The 19,734-nt window shown below is 37.1% G+C and overlaps 1 protein-coding gene across 1 annotated transcript in view; it reads left to right on the top strand.

Moving 5' to 3' along the window:
• Nucleotides 1–19,734, top strand: part of LOC106784047 (semaphorin-2A) — a 322,341-nt gene that overhangs the window by 14,671 nt on the left and 287,936 nt on the right. Inside the window, exon 2 of the mRNA XM_014743144.1 lies at nt 8,622–8,624. Coding sequence (XP_014598630.1) covers nt 8,622–8,624 — 3 coding nt within the window. The remainder of the gene's footprint in view (nt 1–8,621; nt 8,625–19,734) is intronic.

Raw genomic sequence — 19,734 nt, 5'->3', positions numbered from 1 at the left:
AAGATCATTGTCGATGAACAATTTTCAACGATCATCGATGAGGAAAATTTAGATAGATCGTTACTTTCAAGCGTTATATAATATAATATAATATATACGTCGAAGAATTTGAAGAAAATAAATATGATAGAAAAATTCGAGAAGTAGATAAGTCAGAAAAAAAAAAAAAACGGACGTAAAGAAAAATAATTGTCCGAGATTCTGGTCACGAGTCGCCGGAACTGAGAGACCCGTTAAGCCGGAACTAATTGAACTATTGTCAAGGGGCGGCCGAAGGTGAGCGCGAACCTCTTGTAACTTGGGTATTATAGAGATTCACCAACGAGGAACCCATCAAATCCTCGATGATAGATCCTCCGACACAATGGTCGGCCTTCGAGCTTCTGGGTATCATTAATATATGAGAAAGCTTTTCGGTTCTGCCGAATATGGAAGAACACGTGGCGCTTACTTGAAGGTTTGTGAACGTGCACGACGACGACGACGACGACGACGACGACGTCTCGTTTCCCCCTTCTTGCTTTTCATCTTTTTCATACAGCCACCATGGGACATTCGATCTAACAGTACCATTTCTTTTTCCGAGTAGACGCTTTCAAGAATGATTATTATTATTCTTTTCTTTTTTTCTTTTTTCTTCATAGAATAATGGATATCTTTTATCGAAGAAATTGGTCTTCAATCTGCGTGATTCATTCCTGTTATCATTTAAAATATGACTACTTGTCGACGAATCGATACACATTTTATGATATTCGGATTACGAAGTTATATCTATTATTTTCTCATTGTCCTTTTTCAACTGTCCGATTATTTTTCTTATTCACCGGCAAAGAGTTGATATTCTTATTTGGATATCGCAACGTTGGTAGCTTGCTAGCTAGCTAGGTAGGTAGGTAGGTAGGTTGGTAGGTTGGTAGGTAGGTAGATGGATATATACATAGAGTACAGTAGTCGCAATGCACTTCCAAGAAGAAAAATGATCGGCCGTCACACGGATATAACGTATGACTGATCGTCTCCTTGAAATCCTCTTCTCTCTACGGGTTCATATTTATTTTGAAAAAGTATAGGTACAGGGAAAAATATTTTCGATCAACTTTTCATCCTCTTCCTTGTTTCATTTTTATATTCGTATCGTCCTAATACATTGTTCGTTTATATTAAGTCGAATATATACGATTAAATTAATCATGTTAATTTTTAACAATACGCGCTCGTTAAAATTAAACGAGCAAATTCCACGCTCGTGGAATATTTTATCAGATTTTCTTAAAAAAAAAAGAAAAAGAAAAAGATAAAAAAAATTAATACAGAGAAGTTTTATAGTTGCGTTTGCAGTGTTCTCACGTCAGGTTTTTGCGGACGTAGTCAGTGGGCCAATTCTAACGAGACACCCGGTATAGTCATGGATATATATCGGCCGCAATCGAATACGTCGGGAACTCGTGAATGGAATTTATTATTACATTTAGGGAGAGGTGAACCGTTCGGGAGGATCCACCATTTCTCTTTCTCTCTTTCTCATTCTATCCATTCTTTGGTCAAATCAAGCAACTCATTACTTTATATTGTGTGACTCTCCAACAATGGCGATCTTTTTCTTTTCTCGTATCGTTCGATAGAAGAAAAAAAAAATATTGAAAATAATAAAAAAAATATAAAGAAATAATAAAAGCATGACAGATTTTATAAAGAGAAGCAGAGATAGAAAGGGGAAAAGAGTTTTGTGCTGTGCAAAGAAATCAATGAATACGCATTCTCCGTACTTATACGATCCTCCCCATTAGATTCACCAATTCGATATCTTCCAGCTTGAGATATCATAATGATATTCACGAGACTCATTATTTCTAAAATATCCTCGAGATTATGAATTCATCGTTCTCGATGAACGCGAATCTCTGAATACGAACAAGGAACAACGACGTTTTTCTTTTTTAATTTCGATTATACAGCCGCGGAAACGGTTTGGTTTTCAATCAAAAAAATAAATAATTCTCTCCTTTTTTTCATTTTGTTTTTATATACCGTTCAACGCATGCAATAAATATATGGATACGAAATCATAAAACTTTGGCCATTGTATATAAAACGAAAGTTTCGTTATTGAAAATGTTTCTCATCTAAACTTTCGAGCTTAACTTACGTTAATTAACAATTTTCACTTGTACCAGTGCGCGACAGCTTAATTAACACAATGAAGCCCGGGTTCTGAACTTTAGCGACTTCTCGGAAGTAACTGGAAATGATTTGAGAGGAAAGATTTTACACTGTAATGCGTCTCGTATTTTGAAAAGAAACAAAAAAAAAAAATGAAAAGAAAATTACGCGACGCGAGAAAAAGCTTTGGCTCGTACGAGGACGAGTGAGAGATTCCTATACGATGCTTTTGTTTCACGCAAGCCGGAAAATTTCACCCTCTCGCCTCTACCTATCCTCCTCTCTCATTTTCATCGACTAATGGTTCACTGCGCACCTATCAACCCATATTCCCTTTTTTCATTTTCAATCATGCGAATTCTACGTTAATACTTTTCTTTATTACAATGAACGTTAATGATTAATAATAAATCAAAATTATTCGAACGATAAGAAAAAAAAAAAATAATCTATTTGAGTATCCGTTGACTGGGAAAAAAACAAACGAAAAGATAAAAAACGAAATTGTAGAAGAACAAATGAGAATCTGTGAGATTGCAAGTGTCGTCTGTAGGGATGAGCGAGAGAGTATCTCGAAGGGGGATGAGAGAAGGGATGAACCAAAAGACAAAAGAAGCCGTGAATATTTCCCCCGTTTCGCAACGTTCAGCTCTAGGCGTACTCTACTCGGCTCATACACGAAAGGTGCGAATGCCTGTAGTTTCGTAAATGCTCACGGCCCACGTAGAGTAGTCTCTTGAAATACAGTGGCGTAGAGCCAGCAAGCAGTAGTTTGAAAAGGGACGATGCCTTAGGGCTATAGGAAAACTGGGTGAAAATCGTGAAATAACTTTATACCACTAATTCGATTCTATATTATTACTAAGTGAGCCGAGTCGTCCCTTAAGATCTTATCTTCCTTTTGTATTTGAAACGTTAATTGATATCATCGAAATAGAATTTATTACGATCGGTTCTTCCGTAGCTGTTATTTTAACAAGACAATGATTATATAATAATATCAAAGATAAAAATTTTCTTTTCTTTTCTTTTTTATTTCCTCCCCCACCCCGATTAATCGTTAATATTGCGTACTATTCTAAAATTTGCAGCATCGTAATCTTTGCAATTTTATGAATTTTTTCAGGTTGATTTATAACTCGATATGGTGTGCTACGCGTAGACAAAAGAGTGTACTTTAATTTAATATAAGTTTCATTAAAATCTATTCACTTTTAGTATAAAAACTATTTACCAAAACTTTTCAAAGAAATTGCAAAGATGCACAATTTACAGCATTGCATTCTCTGACATTTTCTGAACTTTACATGCTAAATTTATAACTCGATATGGTATTCTACGCGTAGACAAAAGAGTGTACTTTAATTTAATATAAGTTTCATTAAAATCTATTCACTTTTAGTATAAAAAATTGAAGAATTTTTCAATTTCCGACTTCGTCTGAAGACTCTTTGCATTCATAGTAATGCCGAGGAATTACTAGCAATGACTGATTTCCCGGCTTTGACGGTAACATAGATAAATGCAGCGCGCCGACAGTGCATAAATACGTCGTAGGGGTATAATTAAAAAAGATATCTCCCTGAAAAATCTACACTTCGAAAAAGGAACGGGTTGGCGGAGGGGGGTGACGAGCGTAGGGAAAAAAAGCGTGCGAGACCTATAGAGGAAATCCACCCCAACTGAAATCAACCCCCGTAGTTGAAAACCTCGAAGCATCGAATCGCGATACCGTCTCGGTCTCCACCCGTTCCCCCCTTTTTACCCCTCTCTCTACCCCTTGCATCCCACAAACCATCACCCAATTCAGGCGTCTCCTCGCTTTCAAGGTAAATATCATTTCTGGTTACGGTCGTATCGGCAGGACGACAGAAGTCTATGCAATTTTTATCCACGGATGCACCCTCTTCGAAGGAGAGGAGAAGGGAGTCGAAGCAAACTCATTAAATCCGCAATGTCTCGTCGTAGGTATATGCCAAGCGGCCGATTTAAACCGAGACTAACACGGATTTACGACCTTGACGATGACGACAACGACGACGACGACTACGATGACGATGATGATGACGAGTTGTTAGAAAGAGAAAAGGAGCAGGATGTTCGAAGTCAATGTCAAAGCTTCTGCCTCCCGTCAAATCGTTTTCCACTACGCTACTGTATACGACTATGCATCCATCATCATCCGTGTGAGTGTGTATGTGTGTAGATGTATGCGTGAGTCAACCCACGCGACGCGACGGAAGTGGAGAAGAGGATCGACGAGTGTGTCACCCTTTTCCCGTCGCTGGTGCGTGGAGAAAGAAGGAGGAACGTGTTCATCCCCCTTTTTGTACGAAAGTGAGAGAGACGGAGAGAGAGAAAGATACAGATATAGAGATAAAGGTATATGTACTCACACACTGCGGCCGTATAAAACGCAGACACGCGTGTCGAAAGAAAGGGCGTTGTCGGCCCGTCTACCAGGGCGTCTCGTCCCATTGTCCATGCACGCGGATGGGTTGGCTCTTTACTGAAATGCAAGCCGAGTTATTTTTTTTTTCTCTTTTTTCTTTTTTTTTTTCACTTTTTTTCTTTCGAAGGGACGATGACGTTACGTTGTTGGAAGTACAGAGCTGTGCTGGCAAAACCCGAGAAGAGAACTGCTACTGCTGCTGCATTGCTGCCTGGTGTATCTGTTGCTGTTGTTACTGGTATCGGAGAAAAAAAAGGGTGAGAGGGAGGAGGGAGGGAGGGAAGGAAGGAAGGAAGGAAGGAAGGAAAGAAAGGGTGTTGGGAACGAGATAGGGGTAGTTGAGGCTCGTACGATGAACGTCACGACCCCCGACGCGACTTTTCGATTCGAAACAAGGAATCGGGTCCGGAGTTGTTGGATGAGGAAGGTGGTTCGAGGGGTATGTCTAGGTATTTTCCGAGTCTACTCAATCCCAGCACCCAGTACCCAACCCTACCTGTCCCTTTATTTTCCATCCTTGGGGACAGACTACTATCCAGACTGCATCTTTCTCTTTTCCGTTTCCACGTGCTGCGTGTCACGACTCGCACTCTTTTCGATTGTCACATTCACGGTGCATGTCTACCTATGTATTTTTTTTTTTTTTTTTAACGTTATTCACCCCTCTCTTGGTATTTTCTTTTTTTATTCTTTTCTCTCTCTCTTTCCTTTACTCTACGTCGATACAACGAACGAAAGTGTATATCACGTCGTGTATATCTACGCGTGTGATATATGATAGTAAAAAAAAAAAGGAATAAAGAAAAGAAAAAAAAGATTTAGCTGTCGAGACGAACGAGAGGGTGGAATGTTCGCCATTAATTCCGCGCGTACTTTTGATTCCTTCGACAGGGTGATTCTTCGACGTCTCGGATAGAAAAGAAAGGGTTGCGATCGTGCGACGTTAGCACGCAAGAGAAATGTCGATTTTTCATTAAATTAACGCGGAACGTCGACTCTTTTGCTCAGCTCTCTTTCTCCCTTTTCTGGAATTCTGGAGACGTCTGTCTGTCTGTCTGTCTTTCGGTCGGAAAGGGAGAAAGAAAGAAAGAGAGAGAGAGAGAGAGAGAGAGAGAGAGAGAGAAAGAAGAAAGGGTTAGGGGATAGGACAGCGAAAGGGATGGTGGCTCGGAAGTTACTGGAAATTAGTCTCGGACTGCCGGCAAACGCGGCAGAATTTCGAAGGGAGTCCAAGTTATCAAGGTCCCTCCTTGTCGATCGTTCCTTCTTCCAACTTGTTCGAACATGTAAATCGTTAGGGATTGGTCTATAGGCGTGGCCCGATTGATTCTCCCTATTGTCTTTGGAAATTCATGAAATCGTAAAAGGGTGTGTAGGAAATTATCATTGGATGCGCGTTAAATGTTTTAGATCACATTTACCCAAGCAATTTGTAGTTTTAACGACATGATGTTCAGTTAATTAAACGTAGATGACAATTATAACGATGTTCCAGTTAAATGTCTTTCTATATGTGTGTATATATATATATATATAGATACATATTTAGAATGACGATAGATGTGAAGAGATAAAATCTTGAATTTAAAAAGACAGGACGATGGTATGTAAAAGCAAAGTAAATGAACGGTGGTGCGTTGTTGAACAACGTAGAAGCCCCTGTAAATTCATGCTCGTTCACCGTGGAGTATTCCAGTTCTCTTCTTTTCCGACTCACCATGCATCACTATTACATATAATTAGAAGCCATTAAACCGTGAACCGGTGTCTTCCATGTTAACGTAGACGTAAATAAATGTTCCAGTATCATTACTCGAAGAGAAAGGGAGAGAGAGAGAGAGAGAGAAAGGTAAGGAAAGGGAAGGAAAGGAGGATAATCGCGTTACCTTCGTTAACTATGTTTTTTTTTCAGTAAAATTTAATTACGTTCCTTTTACCGTTTTTTCACTCCACTATCTTCGTTGATTTTGTTCCCTATCTTTCTTTTTTTTTTCTACACGCACAATAAACATATATCCATACTCGTAGGTATCTATAGGTCAAGGACATTTACCTTATCTTTACTTGCGTATCTATATTTTAGGGTGGACCGATAACGTAGGGTGAAAGACCATAGACGATTGCTGCGTCATACATACACGTTATGATCAAAAAGTTAGCGATGGTGAAAAACTTGCCAATAAGTAGTAGTAGTAGTAGTAATAATAGTAGTAATGGTAGTAGTAGCAGTAAACGGAGTTTCTCATCGCAGTGGAAGGAACGAAAAGGTTCCCGAATCGTTCTTGCTTTAGTATCGAGTACATGTACCTACTTTTCTCTTCTCTTTAGCTCCATCATCCACCTAGTTTTCGTTTTCTCCATCCTTATAGGAGAAAGCAACGGGTACGAGAGAAGGCTTCGCGTTAGTAGTTCTGTCGATTTAAGGTTGTCGAAGTTGTAAAGCTTCACAAGCGTTCCCTTGGGTTCGCAAGTTTTACTCAGAGTTTTACTCTCCCAACTACTGCACAAGCATCATCGTGAGCCCACCCCCCCCCTCTAACTCAACTCTTCTATACGTTCGCTTATTCGCTCGTTTCTCCCTTGGTCCATCGGTGGGGTTTTTCTTGTTTTTTGTTTTTTGTTTTTTTTCATCTTCTACTATCCGTACTCGTGCGTCAAAGGAGTCATTTTATTATTTCCTATTAGAAACTTTACCGCGATTATTCGTTTGTAAAAGACGGATAATGCTCCTCTCTAGCTAGATAAAGCTTACCGTCGCTTGCTAAGCTTCTTCTTTCCTTTCCCTTTTCCCTTTTTCTCTCAGATCCCTGGCCCGTGGCTGTTAACGGAATTTTGCCCTTAGGCGAGAAGAAGCTGTCCGTCCTTTCTTTTCGCGCGACACGACACTCCGGTTCTCGTAAATTTCTCACGAGGAATTCTCTAAGTCTTTCTCGTGTACTTTATTCCTTTATCTTTTCAGTGATATTTATGTATTCACTTTGAATAATATTTTCTTACTCTCTCTCTCTCTCTCTCTCTCTCTTTCTTTCTCTCTCGGTTGTGCGAATGAAAGGAGCGAAGGGAAAGGAAGAAACATTTTCACTTTTATCCTTGTTATCTATCTTTACGTTTAACCTCTTACGCATTTACAATCATGAAGATTGTTCATCATGCATTCATGTTCACGAGAACATGAAAAAACTTGATATGATATTATGTTTTATTTAATAGATCCAAGCATTAGATTATTTATTATTAATCCTCATACTCTTTTTTTCTTTCTGTTTTCAGTCATGAGAGTCTTAAACGAGTGTCGACGGATGACTGCCACGGTGGTGCAGTTGCATCGACGTAAAAGTGCAGTGTGACGAAAACGACGACGACGACGACGATTACGACTAAGACTAAGACTACGACTACGACTACGATTACGACAACTACGACAATTACTACGACTACGACTACGACTAAGCTACGACAATTGTGATGACACGATTCGTGGAAGAAATTGTGTAAAATAAGCAAAGGGTAGTGTGCGTGATTATTATTGTTATTCTTAAACTATTCAAATACTTACTTGGTATAGTTCGCGTGCCTAAGTTCGGTAAGTCCCTACGAACTGAGAAAGGGAAACTACGAGAAGGTGTGAAGAAAGTGAGAAAAAGAAACAACAAAGAAAGAGAACAAAATAGCAACGACAACAACAACAACAACAACAACAACAACAACAACAACAACACAACAACAACAACAACAACAACGACAACAACAATAACAACAAAATGGTAAGTTTGAATTTCGTTTGGACGTAACGCGAATAATAATCTCCTTTTTCTCCCTTTCCCTTTCCCTTCCCCTTCCCCACTGTATATTTCTCTCGTTTCTTCCTCAGAGGGGTGAAAAATCGCAAGGTTTTCCTTTGTCGTTATCACGAAGGGTCGAGAAACGGATTTGAATCTGAATTATCGGTTATTGCAGACGTTATTGCTATATGTATTATGGGGGTTCACTCCTCTTTCGATGAAAGACGGTAAAATCCACTTGAAAATATGCGTATGTGCTTACCCTTGCAGCTTTAAACACAGCGTACGAAGAGAAAGAGAGAAAGAGAGAGATAGAACGAGAGAAAAGTGGTGAGTTCGCATCGAAGGGATAAAGAGGAAGGGAGATAGTGACATAAAGGACGACGTCTCTCACTTACGGTACGCTTACGCGTCGGTGATTTTTCAATTTGCCACTTTTTTCGTACCTTTGTACGCGCTATCCCAGCGCTTATCCAGCTTTCGACCCCGGGCAATTTCGGCAATTGATTTTGTCGGGAGCTTTTTTGTCGAAAGAAAGAATCTGTGAGAGAGAGAAAGAGTGTGCGTGTGTATGTGTGAGAGAAAGAAAGAGATGAGCATATATACATAACAGTAAAATAGATTCTACTATTTTAACAGAATATTTTCCCATGTTCGGAACAACTTTACTGTCGTATTTTCATCATTCGTTTTTTAATAAAATGTGTTACTTTTTTCGTCGGATATTTTATAAGGATTTTGTTTATATTACTGTTATATATAATATTGACAAGTTATGTATATATACAAGTGTTTTGTTATAGTAATTTTAAGATTTTGTGAAATACTTTAGCGGACGATATAATACATCTATTGAAAAAGATATTTTATTGATTCGTTAAATAGAGTAAATTATAAATAAATTCATTAATTTAGAATTTTATATACGGAGCTAGCAAATAGGAAGAAAAAAAAGAAAGATAGAGAGAGAAAAAAAAGCTGAATAAATGATAAAGAGTAGAGGTAATAATGAAAAGTTCTCGAACAAGGAAAATCTGGAAAGTAACCGTTCGTCTCTCTATGTAAGAGCAGCGAAACACTCAGCGGTGATATTCAAAAGGGTCGTAAGGACGGCACGAATAAACGCAAAATACTTGCTTATATATATATATATCCTTTGCTATAAATAAAGAGTGGCTGGAAGGACGAGTTATCCAGAGGCTCGCGAACCACCCACCCTCTCTCTCTCTCTCTCTCTCTCTTTTTCTCTAACCCTCTTTCTCCCTCGTTATTTTCTGTTGCGCTCGCGCGTATACGCTCGCGTACACGCACTCGTGAAAAATGCATACGAAACGTCAAATGCACTCGGCGCGGTCCATCAAAATGCAAATATCTTTTATCCACGGGAGATAATGTATGCGTCAGTCGAGAATCAGTATTCAGGTTGAGCCTGTCCGATCCGCCTCTCTCATCCATGCTTCTAGCCATAGAAAAATACGCATGCACACACACACACACATACACAATCATACACATAGATATATAAACACACGAATACACGCATATATGTATCATACATCTAACGCGCGAATCACGCGTATATCGAATGTAGTAGCTGTTGAAAAGGACTAAGTGGGATGAGTACTTGTTCTATGAGATAAAAAGTCACGATGTTAGATGTTAAAAGCTGATATGGGTCCACATTGATTTTTTGTATATAACTGTAAGGTACACAAAGAAAGGAAAATCCTTCAAATACAAGACTATCTACTTCCCTTAGCCTTCTTAACTGAAATCTTTATTTTACGATCTAACTCGTTGTATTCTTTTCTTTTTTTTTTTAGGGATACTACTCTCTTGTACCTTCTTTAACCTTATCGATCGTTCGTTCGACTATACCCAACAACTCTTACTGAATCTCTCTTGTGTCCGTTTCGAAATTGCTTTGACCTAAAGCGGAACCAATTTTAATTGATACGATACGCTTACGAGGGTCTAGAGACAGGTCGAATATCTTCATCGTTGTCCTTCTCGTAGGTTCCTCTTTTTCTTTTTCTTTTCTTTTTTTTTTTTTTATTCGCCGATCGGCTCTAGATAGGTCAGCTGCTCCATATAGCCCATTTTCTTTAGCTATTTTTCTTTCTTTTCTCCTATTTTTTTTCTTCTTTACCTTTCTCTTCTTTCTCTTGATAAGCGAGATCCAATTTTGTTTGAAATCGTCTTAGGGATTGGTTCGAGAAGCTTGATATCTCTCGAGTATAATGTCAATAAGAAAGATTCTTTATTCATTTTTATCTTTCAAAATATCATTGTGCTAATATAAATTTAATATTATTCATTCGAATTCACGATCGTATATATAATTCTTGGAATTATTTAACTTTGAAATGAAGTGTACCTTTAGTAAACGTTGAATAGGTACCTAATATTAATATAATTAAGGCGTTTAAGAAATAAATTTTCTTTAAGAAATAAAAGTATTTTCTTGGAGTAACTTTCATTCGCGCGCACGGTACTCTGTTAAAAAAAAAAAAAGGGCTATCCAATTTACGTCAAATGAATAACATCGGTCGTAAATCAATTTGAATAGCCAGAGGGGGTCGTACGCCCTTCTTGAATTTTCTTAATAGTTAAATATACCGCTTGGAAAATCTAATCTTCTTTCCCGTCTAGAATGTTTTTACGAAAGTTCTCTCTCTCTCTCTCTCTTTCTCTATAGATAGGAATGTACCTATCGACGTGTACAAAGGGCCAAGGTCTTCTCCCTTTGGACCTTCGTATTTATCCAAGTCGAAAGCTTAGAGAAACGTACGATCTTATCGCGAGTTAAATTGAATCGAGAGCTTGGGTCTATGATGGAAATAGAGAAAAGGCTAGGAAAGTGTCGTGAAGGTTGAAAGAAAAAAAAAAGCTTCGAGAAGGAAAAAGAGAGAAGAGAAAGAGAAAGAGAAAGAGAGAGAGAGAGAGTAAGAGACAGGTGTAAACGCGAACGCATTTTAGCGTTCTAGTAAACTCGAGAGTCGATCGTATCTGCATACAAAAGAGATACTCTTGTAGATGTTCTCCGTTATTATATTCATCGTGACTATCGTTCCTGAGTATTCTTTCGTACGAATACGAAATGTTAAGAAGAAGAAGAAGAAGAAGAAGAAGGGGAAGAGGAAAAAAAAGAAGAAGATTAAGATGGAAAATAAAATTGTATCTATCTCTCTTTCTAGTATATTATTAATATTATTTAAAAAGAAAACACATTTTTGTCGTAATAATTTTATAGTTAATTAAATTTTAAATATTAAATATATCTCTTTTTCTAGCACGTTACATCGGATGCATTTACTGTACGATCTATCAACATATATTTATTTTACGAAAGATCCAAGAAAATTGTATTGTCATATCGAGATGAAAGCTTATCAGATAGATAGTTATTATCTCAATGTATTTTACGATGTATTCTACAGGCCTATTAAAAAAGAAATGTACTCATACGTGTATTACGGTATTAACGTGTCTATTCGAGCATTAATAGTGCTATTAAAACGTGAACTAACGTAGATGGTGTGCATAAAAATGATTACTTTCTCTCTGTCAGTAAACTCTCTTTTAGCTTTATCGATCTCACGGTTATTCTGCACGTAAGGTATTTTTTCTTTTTATTATCTAAAAATAGAAGGAAAAGCAATTATTTCGTAACCATAGATATGATAATATATCATCGTAATAAGTTGACTTTTGTTAAGCATTTGAAAAAAGTTAATTGAAAAAAGATATCATTATAATATCACAATAAACGACAATGGGGAACGTAATTATTATTAATTGGTATCGCTTTATTAATAACAATCAAAAGTACTAAACGTTATCTTGGCATGTGAAATGCAAAATACATTCTATGCAGATTTCCGTTACGTATTAGTTCAACGATAAAAGTTCTTTATCGTTATATATATATATATATCATTATTTTGATTTCTTTTAATTTTTATTCTTAAAGTTTTCATTTTATTTGACGATTATGCATGAAACTTCGCAAATAACCTTGCGTATACAATTATAATAAATGAATTTCTTAAAAATAGAAGAAATTCTTTTGACAATAGCGATGATATATAAGTAGCGAGATATGATATGATTTCTTTTCTTTTTTTTTTTCTTTTTTTGTGTGATTTTATCCGATGAAAGTTTTCAGCAATCCCGAGATTCCAATTGAGCGAGCATAAACGAGCGTGCCGCTTAAACGATCCTTGATATAAAAAGCTTAAATATCTCTCTTTCTCACGCGTTATGCACTTATTCTCTCTTTCATCCTCTTCTTTCTCTTTTTATTGGCCTCGAAAGGCTCGCCTTTGGCAAAATCGACCCATTCAAGGGAAGTTAGCGTGCACGGGAACCTCACTGGTGGTGGTGGTGGTGGTGATGGTGGTGGTGGTGGCCCTTTAAGTTTCGTGATTCCTGCCTTCGTCAGGAGTTTTCTCTACGATCCTTTTCTATTACGTTCGAATTCCTATTTGAATTGCACTTTATCGGTTAGCAGGACGACGACGACGAGGATTTAGAACTCAAAAGAGATATTACAAATCTTGAAAGTTGTTTTAAAGAAAAATCTTCAAAAATTCAATTATAATTTGAAAAATGATTAGAAACCGAGTATATTTGTTTTCGAGAAAAGTTTTAAAGATCGAAGTTTCTCTAACGGTGCTTGAGAAATGTAGGTCAGGGAAAACTAAGAAGGATGAGAAGGAGGAGTAAGAGGATTGAAGTATTAGAAGGAGCAGCAAATTAGCTATGAAACTCTAGTAGTAAACTATTAACAATAAGTGCGCGCTGATGGGGAGAGAGAGGGAGAGGGAGAGAGAGAGATAGAGAGAGATAAAAAGGGTAGGGAAAGAGGGACGGTGGTTGGGGTTGAGAAGCGTGAGTTCAAACAGCAACAGGGATCGGACAGTTAATTTATTACGTTGGTTTCGAGTCCGTTGCTTGTTACGCGACCGAGTTGTAGAAAATTTGCATGCGCAAACTCGCGTGGTGGAATCGCGAGGGACACTTGCATACTAAGTTATCGTTGAAGCACGACATTGCTTGCCTAGCTTCACCGGTGGGCGAAGTGAAAGCTTTGGTTGAAGTGGTTAGGTGGATTGCAAAGGGAGAAAGAAAATTGCGAATGAAAACGTGAAGGAAGGAAGGAAGGAAGGAAGAAAGGAAGGAAGAAAGGAAGAAGGGTAGAAAGGTACGGAAGGTAAAGAGACGACGATCAAATTATAAAAGCTACCTCGACACAACGGATGGACGGACGGACGGATGGATGGACGAACGGAAAGAAGAAGATGAGAGATGAAGATTCTACAAGAGAATTCACGATTTTCTAACAAAAGCTTTACCAGTAGAGAACCTAACCGCGCTCGTATTACTTGCCTCGGTTGAGAAAGTCAAACTCCTCGGATTTACTTTACTCCCCGTTTCCCCGCCCCCTTTCTCTACGTACATATATAGACAGTTACCTTACTGGGAAAGAGCGAGAAAATAGAAAATTAACTTTGGGTTAATCCGCGAGGCAAGCGCTTACTAATTATCCGACGAGTACTTCTCAATCGTACTAAATAGTCTATCAAATTGCAAAGCTTTTTCGGTTTTCTCAAACCACAATGGCATTTCGAAAAGGAAAATTTTCTCAATCCCTTGAAAAGTTACGAAAGATTAGTTTGGTTTGATTCGTTTGAAGTCGGCTTAGTGCTTCGCGATTTTCAACATTTTCGAATTTGCGCGTGATAATAATCTACAAAAGAGATAATCCGGATACAAGAGAAACTTTTGTAACGATGCTTATGAACGTTAGATAAATTTTATAATCTACTTGTTTCTTCTTCGTCTTTTTTTTCTCCCTCTCTCTCTCTCTTTTTTTATTCTTCATTATCAACAATATTGTTATAGTTCAAATCAAATGACATTATAAAATAAGTCCATAATGTCAGTTTCTTTGATCGATAATTATCTCGTTCTGTTTTAATTGACAATAATAATCTAGCGAACATTGCGAAAGGAATGATTTACCTTTTATGCATCCGTAGTTGTGGTGCAGTCGTTTAACCGTTGGAAAATGGACGGAAAGGAGTGGCCAGAGTTGAGGGATGATGGTGTAGTAGGGTTAAAAGGGGAATGCAGAAGAGGGTTCTTGCGTATACGTAATCATTACTATCAACGTCCTGCCAATAATAGACAAACCAGCTCAGAGATTCCAATCATCGCGCCATGCGATGAAACGCGCAATCACGTTCGCATAAATCATAAACCTTCGGATTATCTTTGGACATTCACGGTTGCTGATCGTTTTTGGAAACCGTCGTTTTGGGTGTGTGTCAAGTCGCGCGGAAAACGTTAAATCCACTTTTATATCTGCGCACCGGTTATTTCGATAATAACGCGGATATGATTTTCCGCGTAAAAATGTTCTCCCACTTCAAGCCCTTTTTTCTTTTTTACTTTTTTCTCTTTATGATAACACATCGTTATCTCGAATTTTTTATTATTACGAAAGGAGAAAAGAGAGAACGAATAATATTATATATGTCAATTTCAATCTGACTTATGTCGAAAGTTTGTTTTTTCTTTGAAAAATATTCATTACTTTAATCATGATGATTGAATGAGTGAGAGAGAAATAGAGAAAGAAAAAGAAATAATAAAAAGGATATTTTAGTATTCTTTACTCTTCGATTTAAATATGGTAATCCCTCTTGTATCGTACTTTTACAAGTCTAATTCCTTTCTTTATTCACAGGTTCATCGTACGCTCATTTGTTTATGACATACTTTTTCTATGGAATGAAAGAAACGATCGGACAGAAAATTAATAAAAATGCAAAATTGGGATGAGAATAATGTAGGAGAGATAAATAAAAGAATGGGACGAGATTGAAAAGTCTTCGATGAATGTGAGAAATGATGGAAAATTAAAAGAACAAGATAGAGAAATAATTTTTATTTTTCTCTACGTCAAACGAGAAAATAATGAGAAAATGAATCGTTACGAATTTGCTTTCAATTTTTCTTTCTTATTCTCGTTATCTTGTTCTTCTCTTACGTGTGGAAATATATATTTACACACACACACACACACACATTGACTAGACAAATACACATTCACTCACGCTCGAGATACGAGATCGAGTTTCTTTTCAACGATTGGTTGATTATTGGTAATATTATTCTCTTCAGTAAAGAGTTCCAAGAGGTTCCGTTATTTCTTTCTCTTCTTCTTCTTCTTCTAGTTCTTTTTCTTTTTCCTTTTCTTTTCTTTGTCTTCTTTTGTCCCTGGCAAAGGTAGACTGTAATGGATTTACTTACTTGTCCACTCTTTCCTTGCAAACTGCACGATCGATCGTCGTTTCACGTAATTTTCTAGGATGATTCGATGCCTGGAAATGTAATGATAACATTATCGGTAAATGGATTGACCTCCGCAACGGTTATCGTACAATACGACGTCATTACTAACAAAGATCATGATCTTTCTAACTACTTTCATCCTTTTTCTATTCATTTTATTATAATTCCTAATTTTTCTTTTCTTTTATTTTCTTTCATCAATCGAAATCCTGGGATAATCGTCCAACAATTCGCGAGTGCGAATTTGTGGAATTTTCTGTGTATGATTTTGATCATTAATTTTAATATCCGTAAGTTTTAACGAGTTACAATTAAAGAGTTAGATTGCGCATAAGTAATTATACAAAGAGGAACCTATTAAATTGATTTATTATATTTTTAATTTGATGACGAAATGAATATTATTCGGATTTCTCTAAATTTCAAATTTTTGTTTTTGTTTTTTTTTTTTCCCCCAGCAAATATATTTAATCGTAAATGTAATAAAGGTAGTACGTTATACGTTATTGTATTAAATTCGCTTTAATTTATTTGATATTCTTACTTATTAACGGAAAATTACGAAAGGTATGCTTATTATGTTACTGCGATAACATTTCTCGATAAATTTAATTTTCATTTGCGCATATGAAATAATATAACATCGACGAGAGAATAATAGAATAATTAGGGCATAGAATGTTATTTAATACAAACGTACGTTTAAATATTATCCAACTGTGATTATAATTTCGATTAGTTCACGGATTACGTTAGATAAACTTAGTCATCTCCATTATATGAAATAATAATCGTACTTATAATCTACGATAATTCGTATTTGGTAAGTTTATCAAGACGCTCGATTAATATTTCACAGCCGATTCAAGGTAGCTTTATCGCTGACAAATTTCAGGAACATTACCGGCAGTCGAGCGTACAGCTTCTCAGGAACTTTAAATTACGGAATCCACGGCAAAGCATTCGATAATTTAGCGGCTGAACATTTTCCCATCGCCTAGAGGGAACTTTGCTTCAAAACTTTTGAATTTAACCATTGAGGTACGTACCTCAAGCAACGTAGACAAGCTTGTATAATTTATATCGATTGATCTTCGGTAGTAGCGTGAAATGGAAGTGCTTTTCAATGATCTGGCATCTGTTACAACGATTAAAATAACGACGATAAGAAATATTCAACATTTCAACTGTGTACATATGTTAACGTAAGAAAAAAAAAAAAAACAAAAAAAGAAAAGAAAAGAAAAGTAAAGTAAAGAAGTCAGAGTTATTTGTATACTTTTATTATATTTTCGTTATAACATTGAACGCACGTGTAATATTGGTGGTTGGATATATCGATCGAAGGGAATAAGAAGGGCACTCCAACGAGCCGATTCTTATCGTTCATAGGCCATCGTGTTGGCGTAGAGGAGAAGAATATTGCTCGTCCGCACGTGTTCGAAGGGAGACCTACTCTGATATCAAGCGTAGCCTTCTCAAACAAGCTTATGTTTACGTCCTGACGGACTCTACTTTGGTGTTACCAAGGGGTGCCTTCGAAAAACGAATAGTCGAATAGGCTGACGCTTTAAGGCACCCCTTCTTCTTTGCTTTAACTTCTCTCGCAACTACCACCCTTCGAGACTTCTGTCTCTTTCTCGATTTTCCTTCTCCTTTAAGGTTGGGGACACTGATCAGAGACAACTGATAGCCGCACCTCACGAAAGGGGTTTTAATGTCCTATTCATTCTCTTCCTATTCGCAATGTGACTCAGCCCAACACAACGCATTTAGCCAAGAAAGCAATAAAGTTAAGTGTAAACAGTACCTATTTCCAAACGGGTTGTTGTACGACGATCCATCCCCTTTTTCCCATTTAAGATGGCCATACGATTTTCTTCTTCCTTATTGGGCGGGGTCAACGAAGAATGTGGACTTGATTTCTATCTATCAAAATAACGACCGAGTTAAAATTGTTAGCTTGATAAGAGGGAATTATTCTGCAATACGATAGCCAAATATAACTAGCACGTGTATAATACTGATTGAATATTTTTTTAAATATCACAATCACGTGTTGCCCTCGTTTACGTAGTATTTTAATTAACCAAAGTAATCATTCCTAGTTGAATTTAAATATTTCAAAGACTTACAATGCTTTACCGAGATAAATAACAAATGAACTAACTAATTACATATTTAATTAACACAAACGATTCATTATGATTCCTCTCGGTTGAATACTTTACTAAAACCTTTTTCCATTTTGAATTTGTCGACGAGCATTATTCTCAAAATGATCCTTTAACAGAGGGGTTAACCTCGGTAGGGACAGAGAAGAACGGTGCGTGCTTTATCCGTTTTCGTTGGGTCCAAAAGCATGAACTCGGTCATTTTCTCTCTCTCTCTCTCTCTCTCTCTCTCCTCTTTCACTATATTATATAGAAAAAGGTGGAACATACGAGCTTATACGTACATGCGAGACACATAAATATGAACTCCTTGTTCAGTGGCATTAGAAGCTTATCGTTATTCCGCACACGTTGCCTGTTCGTCGCAGGCTACTGGCACTAACTACTTGCGTTACGAGTAGAAGGCCAAGAACCTCCTCTGGGTTGATAAATAACAAGGGGAGCGATCACCTTCACTAACACTAGCAGAAACCAGTAACCAAGTACCCCACCAACAACCTACGGATCTCACCTCTCGATGGCTATAAGCATTTAATTTGCATAGAAACGCGACTAACTTTGGCTATTAAACATTCCACGCCTCGAAACTCTGGCCAGTTTTCAATTACCAAGATGGCAAATCTTGAAAGCTTCCATTTCGTCTTATTAACATTCTCTCTCCCTTTATCTCTCTTTCTATCTATCTATCTATCTATCTATCTATCTATCTATCTATCTATCTACCTATCTATTTATCTATCTGTCTATCTATTTACCACCTATCGATCGATTGAAGTGACCAAAATCTTAATTAATTTCTCCAACGTAAATACGAAACTCTGAGGAACTCTTCGGACGGTATTAGAATCACCATCGATAAAAATTTACCATAGATTTTCTCAAATCCATTTATATGCAACCGCGATTCCCATACATTATGAAATTTTAATCATTACTTACTTGCTTACCTAACTGTCGAGAAATATGAAAATTTAATAAAATTTACTTGTTTTCTTTTTTTTTTTTTCTCGAAATGTCTTTAACATCGTTAATCATATCTAAACGTAATTATAACAATATGCAGTTTTGACGAGAATGTTGTTGAAATAAAAATTGAAGGAATTCTTCTTTGAAAAATCAAAAAGAAACCTTTCATGTTCGATAGGAAATTCAATCGTGTTTCGAATCGAAATGTTCGATGAGGTATTGAAAATCTTGAACCGAAGAAGAAACGTATATATTCTCTCTCTCTCTCTCTCTCTCTCTCTCTCTCTTTCTTTCTTTCTCATGCTTTTTATCTCTCACTCGAATAAATTGCAAAGGCCACTTTGTTAGTACGATCTAAACGTGCGATCGCATAAAGTAAGTACTCGTTTTTTCCTCTAAACGTTCATACAACTCACTTTTTCCTTCATCCTCTCTCTCTTTCTCTCTCTTTTCTTCCTCATTCCACTCCTCATTTTATAGCAAGTCCAATGCTTATTCAACGGAAGCAACTTCCTAGCTGGTTGCAATTGCAACTGCAGCTGCAGCTGCAGCTGCAGCTAGCTAGCGTCCTTCCGTCTGCAAATAGGTTGTATCGCGATGGCTCTTTTCACGAGCCACTTTCCATCGTCTCTTATCACCTAGCACATCTGTGGTCTCGTTTGCAGACATGTATGAACTTTTCTCCTTTCTATCCACCCCCTCTCTCTACCATCCTCCTACTTCTTACCCTTTTTTCCTTCTTTCTCAATCTATCTATCTATCTATCTTTCTTTCTTTCTTTTTCTCTTCCTTTCTCTCTCTTTCGTTTTCTCTCCCCCCCCCCCACTCTCTCTCT

This window comes from Polistes canadensis, unplaced genomic scaffold (assembly GCF_001313835.1).
Source record: "Polistes canadensis isolate GaletaPanama2010 unplaced genomic scaffold, ASM131383v1 scaffold_29, whole genome shotgun sequence".
NCBI lineage: Eukaryota > Metazoa > Arthropoda > Insecta > Hymenoptera > Vespidae > Polistes > Polistes canadensis.
The sequence above is the reverse complement of the archived record's forward strand: the minus strand, read 5'-3'. Positions and strand labels throughout refer to the sequence as shown.